Source organism: Pipistrellus kuhlii, unplaced genomic scaffold, assembly GCF_014108245.1.
Source record: "Pipistrellus kuhlii isolate mPipKuh1 unplaced genomic scaffold, mPipKuh1.p scaffold_m20_p_16, whole genome shotgun sequence".
NCBI classification, from domain to species: domain Eukaryota; kingdom Metazoa; phylum Chordata; class Mammalia; order Chiroptera; family Vespertilionidae; genus Pipistrellus; species Pipistrellus kuhlii.
In genome coordinates this window covers 18,847,785-18,860,766 of record NW_023425471.1, presented here as the reverse complement: position 1 = coordinate 18,860,766, position 12,982 = coordinate 18,847,785, and the positions used below count along the sequence as shown (strand labels likewise).

Here is a 12,982-nt window from a genome sequence, read left to right as displayed (position 1 = left end):
GTATTTTTCTGTTATTTTTGTATTCAGGGTAAATGTTGTAGGTTTGTCCTCCATATGACAGATTCAATTTCTGCAACACCATCACTACACTTCATTATATCTAAAACTGAATTTCAGTCTGCAATATTAAATCCTTTGATGCATTTCCTTGTCTCACTGTATTCTCTACTCGTTTTTTCCTGAGACTAAAATCAACTCAATTTCCATCATGGTTTCTTGTGTTTTTGCCATAGCTTTCAATGCTCAGATTGAGAGCATAAGAGTATCAGATTCCTAAAATGAATTTCAGTTCATGTGGTACATCTTTCTTCAAAAGTTTGGGTTTTGTTTTTTTTTGTTATTGTTATTTTTGCAACTTGCAACATCCATGAAATAAAAGATATAAAACTTCTTCTGATGTCATATTGGTATTAGATCTAAATCAGTGAATTCTCCTTTCTCATAATAGCCATTGCTACTAAAATTATTTTCTTAATTTGAAAAATAAGTAAATAACTGATTAGTCCATACCATAACTGGTGTAATATAGTTTCTGTTGTTGATGTTTGTAATTGCATCTGTTTTATGTAAACTTTTTGGTCTAAGGAAGGATACCTTGGTCTCACTGCCTGGGTACTCTTAAGAATTCTTTTTTTTTTTTTTTTACTTTCATTAGAGATGGTAAAAATAAAGAACTACATTTTCCAATAGGGCACCATTTCCACAGCTTTTTTAGTTCAGAACAGGACTAATTGGAGAACAAGAGGTATGAATGGGATAGAATGGGGAGGACAAATGACATAGTCCTCTCTTTTTCTTTTAGAAAAAGAGTGAAATGATTTCACAGATAAATGAATAAAATTTGGTATTGTCCCTTCTTCCCTCTATATCTCTGTTGTCTACTGTGTATTTTGCTTTATGACATCAATTACACTTTGATAGAATACTTCTTTGAGAAATATTAGAGATTCTTGATTTCCAATACTGTTGAAAGTTTGAAATTTATTGGAAGATTTATTGTATATTCCAATGGTTGAAGAACAAAGTATTAATCATTATCTACTACCATAACTTGGAGATCCCTAAATAATATATGCAATGTTCATAAAGAGAAAATCATTATAGGTTACAAACACTAACTAGCAGACTATTTTAGTACACAAATAAGTGGGATGCTTAGACCATCTACCAGTATTTGATTTTTTTTTCCCTTTTGTACTTTCAATTAAATTTTAAAGTCCTATAATATATTTATGTTTATATTTACAATCCAAATATAAATTAGAATGTTAACATGTACTAGAGATGACAAAATATACATTCCTTGGCAATATCAGAACTTTTGTTTCATTTAATCAACTGTACATGATTAATTTAGTTGACATTTGTGAGAAAATGAATGTTTGATTACTCTAAACTCTTGATGGTGAAGTAATAATACTACCTAATAACTTGTTTTCATGCTTGCAATTTTTTAATTGAACTCACCACACAAAAAGCAAAGTCTTCTAGAAGCTAGAATTGAACATTTGCATATATTTAATTATTCCTCTACACTAAGTGCCTTTGATTATCTTTTTCTCAAAAGTAGAAAATGTTGTACTTCTCTTACCAACATAGTCATAGCACATATCCTAAAATTCCTATTACTAGGAATTAACTTAAATGTATGTAACGATTTTGTGGGAATTATTTAATTATTCAAAATTCATGGTTATTCATGCATACAAAGTAGAAAATATTTCTCTTTTAAAATTATTTTGTTTTCTGGAAGATCTCAGTGTAAAAAGTGCATGAACAATATAACAACTATTTCGTTGTTTTTAAAAATATATTTTATGGGTTAGATACATATGATGTTTATTTATAATGTATATTTATCTGATTAGAGTATTTGAGAAGACCTATAAAATTACACAAGAAGCCCAGCTGGCATGGCTCAATGGTTGAGCATCAACCTGTGAACCAGGAGGTCATGGTTCCCCATTAGGGTACATGCCCGGGTTGCAGGCTTGATGCACAGTGTGAGGCATGCAGGAGGCAGCCAAACAATGATTCTCTCTCATTATCCATGTATGTTTCTGTCTCTTTTTCCCTCTCCCTTCCTCTCTGAGATGAATAAAAATATATTTTAAAAAAGAAAAAAAATTTACTAAAATGTAAAGAAAATACTTTAAAAATTGTTCAATTTGTAAGAAGACTAGGTAATAATGACCTGGAATAACAGTTTCTATCATTAATTAAACATTAAATTTTGCTAAAGCAAAATTAAAACCAAAAGGTCATATGAATCTCATAATGTAATAAAAGGAAACATCAAAGGAGAGATGCGTTGAACACTTTAAAAGTTTCTTATATTACCTTACTTAAATGGACTTAAATAAGGCCCATTCATTTATTCATTCACTTCATTTAATGTATATGTATTTAATACTTACTACACACCAGCCATATTTATTAACTAGTGAGTCTTAGCAGGAAAATAATACCTAGTTGTGCCCTTTAAGATAATTCAATATGGAGCTCCAGGTCCCATTATTTTAATAGCAAAGACTAACTAGTTAGTGTCAAACTTAAGCCTTTCACTTAGGTTTTGGTATCCTTCACCCTGGTCAGTCTTCCCAAAATATTTTTTTCTTTCACTCTTTCTTGTCCAATGGTCTATAACCTGCTGCCAATTAAACATCATATATTGCTCTGTTCTGTTATCATTATTGGAGACAAGTAAGCCTTATCATCATCCTATATAATAAAAGGCTAATATTCAAATTGTCCCCTTGACAGAGAGTTCAACAGAAGTTCAACCTGGAGTTCGACCAGGGGGAGGAGCCAGCTGGCCAACTGCCTGAGGTCCCTCTCCCCAGCTGGCCCAGCCTGATCGGCTCCAATCCAGGTGGGCCAGTCAGGCTAAGGGATACCACCTATGCAGGAATTTGTGCACTGGGCTTCTAGTCTGATTATACTTAGGATGTCATTCAGAGATTTCCTGTCTTTATACATGCTAATGTGATATTGGGTTTATTCTTAATCTTTCAAAACCAGTTGAAATTTATTTTTTCCTATATATGGTGAGAGACCACCAGTTATAATCAATTTGTTTCTATAGGATCTTAATTTTCCTACACAATTTGGCTTATGCAATAAATATTGAGAAAGGTACAAATTTACTCTTTATAAAAAGATAATTACCTAACAGAAGAATATTATAGACATTACACTCTATTATTAAAATAATTAATTAATGAAATACAAATTACATGCTTTTGCTCATAGACTAAAATAATTACAGCACTATTTTCTCTGTTCTATGTATAGTGTCAAAACTTAGAAAATAATAATCCTTTTAAAATGCGCTCATTTGTACTTGTATTATCCAAGCCATCATTGAATTTCTCTTGATTTGGAGACAGCCATAATATGTTTCAGGTCATGGGATCAGTTATTATCCAAGTGTGCTAGTTCCTTTTTTTCTTCTTCTTACAAAGGAAGAGAAAATACATTAGAAACTAAATCCTGGGCACCAAGTACCGGTATTGCATATCTTATTTTTCCACATGTGTAATTTTGGAAGGTAAGATGAGATTGATTTTGGGTCAAATTCTAGCTAGAACTAGAAAAGATACTCCTTTTAAAAAGGCCATGAGTTCATAACATTTATGTTTAATGTTATTTATTTTTAATTTTTAGATGAAGTTTATTCTTTCAATAACCTGCACACTTAGATTAATCTTTCTCTAATTTTTGTAAATATACCCCCTTTTTTTTTATAATTCTCACTAGAGGACTGGAATACAAAATTCGTGCACAGGTATGGTCCCTAGGCCATCTTCCCCAGCTACCTGCAGCCGGCCCTACCCCCTGCCGCCACCCAACCCTGGTTCCCCATTTGCCATTGGGTGATTGGTGCTTTCCGGCCGTGGAAAGGAACCAGTGTTGGTCAGTGCACCTCATAGTGACTCGTCCAGCTGCCATTCTGGTCATTCTGCCATTAGGGTCAATTTGCATATTACTCTTTTTTAATTTCTTTATTGATTAAGGTATTACATATGTGTCCTTATTCCCTCGTTATCCCCTGCTCCCCATTCATGTCCCCACCCCTTTGTTGTCTGTGTCCGTTGATTAGGCTTATATGCATGCATATAAGTCCATTGGTTGATCTCTTCCCCTTACACATGATCTCTTCCCCTCTACTCCTTTATTATATAAAACAGAGGCCTGGTACACTGGTAGGAGCCAGCTGGCCTACCCTGATGGGATCCTCAGACTAGGATGGAGGGTCCCTGCTGGAGGCGGGGCTGGCCTTGGTGAGGGGCCATGGGCAGTTTGCAGGCTGGCCACGCCTCCAACCGGGGAGGGGGTCTCCACTTGGGGGCGGGGCTAGCCTGGGTGAGGGGCTGCAGCAACACTTCTGATTACAATGTGCGTCCCTGCTGGGGCTGGGGCCAGCCTGGGTGAGGTACCATGGGTAGTTTGCAGGCTGGTCACTCCCACTGCTTTATCAGGAAGGCCATCTGGAATAATGTCCAGAAGATGTCCAGTCTATCTGGTCTAATTAGCATATTACCCTTTTATTAGTATAGATGTCTCATTCACTTCCATTCTAGAGTTATTTCATTGTTTCTCACAATTGGTTACAGTAAGAGAAAGAAATGTTTTATTTTATTTTATGTGTCTATTCTTTTGAAGTTATCTTATTGAGAGTAGTGAAATAAAATATACAGAAATAAAAGTTTATTTTATTTTTCTATTGTAGAAATGAAGTAAATTCTAGTTAATTAGAGCTTGAAGTAATTATTTTCAAAGTAAACTGTCAAAATTAATCATATTGACGTATTGTAATATATATAAATGTGTTTTAAGTCAAAGAAAAAACTAATTCTATGCAATTATTTTTAGCAATATAATTATTAGTGGCACCATTAAGTGGGCTGTTAAGAAGCATACCATTTGTTATTTTGGAGTTCTCAATAACCCTTGTGCAAATATAAATGTAAATACAGGATTAGTTAATTTATTAATAATTTATTTAGAATATTTGTCAATTATGTATTCTGTGCCAAATAATCTTCCAAGTCTAGAGACACCACAATAAACAAGAGATTTATATGTCTTTCCTCCCATAAAGTTACAAAACAGTTGAGAAAACATCTAGTTAAAGAAAGGATTATAATGTACCCTGATTAATGTTATGATATGAAAAATTAAAATTTTATGGGAGCCTATGACCATGGAACAAAACCTATGTTAGATATGGCCTTCCTGAGGATGCCATATTTAGGTTAAGAGATAGAGAGTGAATAGGACTTTGTTATACAAAAGGTGGAAGTTGGTTACATAGTAGAAGTGCTGACCTTGTGGAGTGAATGTCATCTATTTTTTTTTTAATAGAGAGATGCTCCATTTATTGATTTGTGCACTACAACAAAGGGCCTTGAGCAATGCCTAAGATAAAATGGCTGTTGTGGAAATGATTATTTAAAATAAACTTAATAGAATTTTAAAATAGCTAATAAATGTATTCCTTTTATTCTGTGATAGAATCAGACATAGTTTTTAAAAAGGTAAATAGGCATTTTCTATTCTATTTTAATTTTTTCTAATATGGAACAACAAATTTCTACATAATCCCTATATGCAGCATATAAGCCTAACCAATGGACAATGACAAGAGGGTGGAGAGGGCATGAGTGGGAGGGATGGGGGGGTAATGGAGGAATAGGGTCACATATGTAACACCTTAATCAATAAAGAAATTTAAAAAAACAACAACAAACAAATAAAACCTACTCTTTATCCCAATAATATAAAATTGTGAACACAGCCATGTTCCATGACTGATGATAACCTTAATGAGATATGGTATTTGTCCTCCCCTTCCTTCAATAACAATATGTATTTTTACCTTAAAAATTATAATGATTTAAAATTATGCTAATTTATAATTGAATTTAGCAAATGGGCCATATGGAAAAGGATTATGTAGAATGTCATCTATTTTTAAGAGTCAGACAATATCCAAAGGACAAAAATAAGTCATTGAAAGGACTTAGGTAGTGAATAATCAGATTTGTATTTTTAGAAATGTTAGTTAAAATTGAATTTTGAGTTGAAGAGAGACAAGACTAGAGAAAATAGCAATTAGGAGGTTGTTTCAGAACTGCAGTAAGGGAGGATAATGGCCTAGAACAGTGTGGGAAAATGATGATAGAAAAATAGAAAATAATCAATATTTAAAACATCAAAAAAGCCTGTTGAATTTAACATCAAAATGTTACCAGAATCTGACTATTGCTCACCATCTGCCTTGCCCCCATCCTGGTACAAACCAACAACAAATCTTATCTCAATTATTGCAATAACCTCTTAATTAAAGTTATCTGATTTAGACAATAAAATATTTGCCTGGCAACCCTGTTTCTTACTGCTCTCCCACCTCTGCCTCTTCTCCCATGTCAGTCTCTTCTTAACATGGTAGTCAGAGTACCATTATAAAATTGTAATGTAATTTTGAAAAGTTCTTAAAAATTCAGTTGGGCAAGATGTGCTTTTTTTTATACACTGCTGGGTAAAAATTGCTAATATTTTGTCTAGGATCTTTGCATTTATGTTAATAAGTCCTTTAGTCTTCAATTTATCTTTCTCAGTTTGCTATGGTCAGGTTTTACTATTAAGGTTATAGTCTCTTAATTAAATGACTTACGGAGTAATCTACTTCATTTTGATTCTCTGCAAATTTGTTTATAAGATTAGATTTATATTTTGCAATTAGGTAGAATTTACCTGAAAACTACTTAGGCCTTCTTTTTGTTATCATTTTATATTTGAAAATACTGAGACAAATTTATTTGTTAAAAGACAATGTTTTTGAGTTAATTTTTATAACATTATTTTCTAGGAAATTGACAATTTTTACAAATTTTCAAGCTTATTGTCATAAAATTCTTCATTGTATTCTCTTTGTATCTCTACTTGTGTTCTCTCTCACATTGTTCACATGTGTTGTTCTTATTGATTAATTTTGCCAGCATCAATGCAGTTTTATTTTTAAAATAATAAACATTTTCTTGCTGATTCTCTGTATCATATTTGTTTTGAATTTCATAAATTTCTAATTTTATATTTATTATCTACTAATTTATATTCTTTGATTTATTCTAGTTTTCATGTATTATTCTGTTTTTTGTGTTTAAGATTCTATAATTTTTTTTTTCTATTTGTCAAAATTTATGTAACTGTTAAATGTAGAAGTCAATTGATTCAGTTTATTTTATCTTGGCAAGAATACTATACAATAACAGCCTAGTATGTGAATGACCAAACGCCTGGTCGGTGGGGGTGGGGCCAACAAGTGGGCCTAATCCAGGGCAGCCAGGGCAGGTGTCAGTGGGCAGAGGGAAGGGATGGTGATCAGGGGCAGTGGTGACTGGTAGTAGTGGAGGGTTGATCAGGGGGTGGGGCCAGCCACTCACTGGCCTGCACTGTCCCCCTGTGGGCTTTTGGATCTCCTCCCACAGAGGGGGGCCAGATTGTGGCTTAGGCAGGAGTGGGCCTAAGCCATCAGTTGGACATAACCCAGGGGCTCCTGGTCTGCAAGAGGGTGCAGGTTGGGCTGAGGGACCCCTTGAGGAAACAAATTTTCATGCATCGGGCCTCTAGTATTTCATAAGTAGTGCTATGTAATTCCTATTGGTTATTTTACCATCTATATGAATTTCCTGAATAATGAACTAGTTACCTAAGTAAAAATCTCAAGTGATGAACACTTAAGGGTTAAGCATAAATATGGTAATTAGTGTTATCTATTTTAATAGATTTGATACATTTTAGTATTTATTCTTATTTTCCAAGCACAAGTTTTCCTATCTTTGGCTAATGGGAATCCAAGTGCCTTCTGTGACCTTGCATAGTGTGTAACACAGATTTCTGAAATGCCAAGGTAACCAGACTCATCTTGGATATTTCTACTCATACCTTGGAATCACACACATCACCAAGGAACACTGGTAGTTTCTTTTAGTGGAGAAATATATTTGGAAAATATATCTGGGTGGTATGCTTGCTTTTTCTTTTTTTTTTCTTTTTTTTAATATATATTTCATTGATTTTTTTTTTACAGAGAGGAAGAGAGAGGGATAGAGAGTTAGAAACATCTATGAGAGAGAATCATTGATCAGCTGCCTCTTGCACACCCCCTACTGGGGATGTGCCCACAACCAAGGTACATGCCCTTGACCGGAATCGAACCTGGGACCTTTCAGTCCGCAGGTTAATGCTCTATCCACTGAGCCAAACCAGTTTCGGCATATGTTTGCTTTTTCTACTGGGTTGTCATAGTTTCCCAGGCATTTTAGTGGAGAGCTAAGATACATGTATTTTATTTATTTTAGAGGAAAAAAATAAGTTCTACCTTCCAATGCTACCCAGATGGGAACTCTTATGGCATTGTTCTGGGTTTCTCTCAGAAAGGGAAACTTTTACAATGTCCAGAGTCCTACATGTCCTGCAAATGAAGGATGAGTATGCCCTCAAATGTCTTGCAGCAGGTACTTAACTCAAGTGGCACCAACTTTGATTTCTAAACGAAACAAGGAGGAGAGTGGTGGAATGTACATCATAAATCCAAAAAGAGCCCAGGAGGAACTTTTGCGGGCAGCTCATGTCATCATTACCACTGGCTGATGCCAGTCTCATATTCTCTAGGAATACTGGTCAATGGTCTGAAGATAACAGCTTCCCCTGACACCACTTATATTGCTTCCCACTTTATTCACAATCCAGATCAATGGCAACCTTTTCTGGCGGTTATTGATCCCAAGGCTGATCACAGAGGCACCTTACATTAACCTGCCCACCATTGCTCTGTGTCCCACAGATTCTCCTCTGTGCTATGTGGGCATTGCCATCCCTTGCAATAACAAGGAGGCTCATATAGTGGTCTGATGTGGTGGACGGTGGCCCAGGATGGATTGCCCATGCAAGGCACCAACTTTTGTGAATACCCATGGTGGTCATGCCTAATCTCCACTTCTACAGAGATCCTAAAGAGATTGCAAAGGAAGAGCAGGCTGCTGTAGAAAAAGCTGTGACCATGGAAGAATTTCAGGGTGAATGGACTGCTCCAATTCCTGAGTTTACTGTTAATAAATTCAAAGTTGTGGACTGGGCTGAAGGCACACAGGTGGCATCTGTACCTATAAAACAGTTCCCTACTGAAGACTGGAGCTATCTGCCATCATTGAAGACTGGTGAGCAGCCCCCACTGCTCAGGCCACTGAATGGGTAGGGATAACCACTGAGTGGTCTTAAACTGTTCTTCCACAAACTCTTAACAGAATAGAAATAAAGTTGAGAAGAAATAAATAGTTTCTAAAAAAGTGGTCAAAGAAAATATAGAAATGGCCAACAGGTACATTAATTATTAAAACATAAGGGTTAACTTGTTCCAGAATGGTCCCTAGAAACAAAAAAGTAGAGTTCATACACTGCTGTAAAGCTTTGTGGTGATTAATTATGGCCTGGTGACTGAGAAATTTATTCCTGGTACATATGAAGATTTGGACCTCAGCCCCTTATCATATGAAGGGAACATGCCAAGTATTGCTTCTATGTTGAGTTATTATATGGCTGCTAGAGGCCCGATGGATAAAGATTTGTGCAAGAATGGGCCTTCCTTTCCCTGGCTTTCAGCACCACCTTCACTCTGGTGGGAGCTACCTTCTGCCTTCCCATGCTGCTCAGAGGCCTGGAGTGGCTGGGGTGGTGCAGAGCACCTGCATCCTTGCCATGGCGACTATGAAAGCATCCCACCCCACCTCCAACCACTTGGGGCCTGCATATGCAAATTAACCCACAATCTTTGTTGGATTAATTTGCATATTCACTCCTGATTGGCTGGTGAGTATCATGAAGGTAAGGTCAATTAACATGTTACTTTTTTATTAGTGTAGATAATTAGATGGCTTAATCCAGAAGGGGTAGATAATGCTACCAATCTATCATAAATGCTGAGATTTCAGGGAAGGGCTAGAGTCAAGATTATGCCTTGTCAAATTGCTATTGTATTACTGTTCCTGATTTAACCATATTTTCTATGAATTAAAGATTCTTAAAAGCTCCATAGCTCATGTGTGAGACCTTCTTCCAGTCTGAGGCCTATCCTGAAATATATTTTCATTGACCTATAATTCAATGGGCAACAGAGGACATGCTCACCTGTTTTTGCTCCTATTTCCATGTTTGTTTGTTTTTTAAATAAATACTACTATACTCTGTGAGCTTCTAGCCATATAAATTTTATAGATTCCAACAGTTATAAATGAATACTTACAACTGGATTCATTTCTAAAAATTTATTTTTTTATATTTGTTTCATTTTTCTCTGAGCTAGCTGCTGCATCTCTCCTTTCTTTTATTTTTATTTTTATGTTTGTTCTCTTTCACAAGTCATTTTTTTCCTTCTATTGGTTTTCAATGCACACTGAAACTTTCTTTTATTGGTTATACTAGTATTTGACATTTTATATTGAATATTTATTTACCACAGTCTAAAGTTAATAATTGAAACACCTACTGACCAATGCAAAGATCATAAAACTTTAACTTTTATCATCACAGTTTTGACATCTGTTACATTGTATTATGCTGTATCTGCCTTTATTTAACTCCACATAATAAACTACTGTTTTTATTATTATTTTATACAGAAAATACTTGTTATATATATATATATCTACATTTTAAAAATATTTTTAAAGAGAGGAAAGGAGATACAGGGAGATATTGATGTGAGAGTGAAACATTGACTGGCTGCCTCCTGCTCACTCCCTACTGAGGATCAAACCCACAACCCTGGCATGTGCTCTGACCTGGAATTTAACAAGCAACCTTTAGGTGCACAGGAAGATGCCCAGCCCATTGAACCACACTGGCCAGGGAAAATATGTCTACATTTTAATCTTCTTGTTCTCACTGTTAAGCTTTCTCCTCAGAAAGTAAATTCTTTAGAAGTTCCTTCAGTCGATGCTTATTTATGGTAAAATCTGACTGTTTTTTATTTTGTGTCCTAAAATGTTATTTTTTTCCTCTCTTTGTTGAAAGACAGTTTTGATAGACATATGCTATTAGGTTGATAATTCTTTTCTTCAATAATTTGAAAACAATATTCTACTATCTTCTGGCTTCCATTATTGCTGTTGAATTTTTTTCTTTTACCAAATATCAGCTTTATTATTTAAACACATATGTTACAAATTGCATTTCTATGAGGAACCACAAATGAAAGATAAAAATAAATGAGGTCAATCATAATATATTTTATGAAATATTTTAAGATAAAATAAACTCAAATACGAAATTTATTTTCATGTGGAGTTTTTTTTCAAACATTTCTCAAATTAATTCTTTTAAGTGAATTTTTATACTTTCTGTGAGAAGCATTTCATTCTCTACTAGACTTATAACATTAGTGCCCATTTTCTGTTTTTGCTGTTGCTAAGGAAGCAAAGCACATGGATAGGCTATTTTCAAAATAGATAGTCAGGTTTTATATTCTTATTTTGAAAGGACAATGTTGTTTTTAAGAAGATATTAAGCTTTTATTTTCACTTTTAAATACAATCTCACAAAACAAGCAAAACCACTATTAAAAACAAAGATAGTTTTCCCAACAGGAGAGTTTGATGAAAAATAAGGTATTCCCCTGAGCGAAACTACATTTGGTAGTGACAGACTACAGTGATATAATGTTCATCATCTTGGTTTAATAGATATATATGTCAAGCATATCTAAAATCTGTCATTTTAGGACCATGAACACATCTGTGAATTCTTTACTGTCCTTTGAAGGAAACAATACACAAAGTTCATTTAATATACTTAAGCCACCTTGGCACTTCAACTTAAATTGAAACTGGCTTTCTCATTTGATAAGCATGAGACAGACTTAATAGATGTTTAGTAATAGTCAATACCATTTATTGAGTGTTATCTATGAGCTAGGTAGTATGCTGGATTTCATAGATACATCATCAAACTCTGGTGGCAGAATGGCCATTTTGATCCAGATCTAACTCCATTTGGTCCCACTTCCACTTACAGATCAGTTTTACAAAACCTTTATGTTGCTAGACAAGGTCAATCATATTTAAATTTTTTTGTCATCAGACACAATTTTTGTGTGTGTATATGAATTTTTAAAATTTTATCTTTATTGTTGGAAGTATTATACCATAGGTGTCACCTTTCTTTCTTTCTTTATTCATTAAGGTATTACATATGTATCCTTATCCCCCCATTGCTCTCCACCCCACAATGTCTCATGCCCTCACCACCCTGGTGTCTGTGTCCATTGGTTAGGCTTATATGCATGCATACGAGTCCTTTGATTGATCTCTCCCCCTTAGCCCCACCTTCCCCCACCTTCCCTCTGAGGTTTGAGCATCTGATAGATGTTTCTTTGTCTCTGGAATGGTTTTTGTTCATCAGTTTATGTTGTTCATTATAATCCACAAATGAGTGCAATCATGTGATATTTATCTTTCTCTGACTGGCTTATTTTGCTTATCATAATGCTCCCCAGCTCCTTTTTACAGCAGCATAGTATTCCATTGTGTAGATGTACCACCATTTCCTAATCCACTCATCTACTGATGGGCACCTTGGCTGTTTCCAAATCTTAGCTATTGTAAATTGTGCTGCTATGAACATATGGGTGCATATATCTTTTCTGATTGGTGTTTCTAGTTTCTTGGGATATATTCCTAGAAGTGGGATCAATGGGTCAAATGGGAGTTCCATTTTTAACTGTTTGAGGAAATTCCTTACTGTTTTCCACAGTGGCTGCATAAGTCTGCATTCCCACTAGCAGTGCAGGAGGGTTCCTTTTTCTCTGCATCCTTTCCAGCACTTCTCATTTGTTGATTTTTTTATTATTATAGCCATTCTGAGAGGTATGAGATGGTACCTCATTGTTATCTTTATTTACATCTCTGAGATGATAAGTGAC

The 12,982-nt window shown here is 34.9% G+C and overlaps 1 protein-coding gene across 1 annotated transcript; it reads left to right on the top strand.

Annotated features, from left to right (window-relative positions):
* The first annotated feature begins 8,980 nt into the window (after positions 1 to 8,980).
* LOC118719894 (40S ribosomal protein SA-like) lies at positions 8,981 to 9,345 on the top strand. The gene has a single exon (XM_045582359.1). The coding sequence runs from the start codon at positions 8,981 to 8,983 to the stop codon at positions 9,260 to 9,262; it is 282 nt and encodes a 93-aa protein (XP_045438315.1). The 3' UTR covers positions 9,263 to 9,345.
* The last annotated feature ends 3,637 nt before the right edge of the window (positions 9,346 to 12,982 follow it).

What these genes read in the sequence shown, in the direction of transcription:
- LOC118719894 (XM_045582359.1), top strand. Translation starts at nt 8,981, where the DNA reads ATGGTGGTCATGCCTAATCTCCACTTCTACAGAGATCCTAAAGAGATT.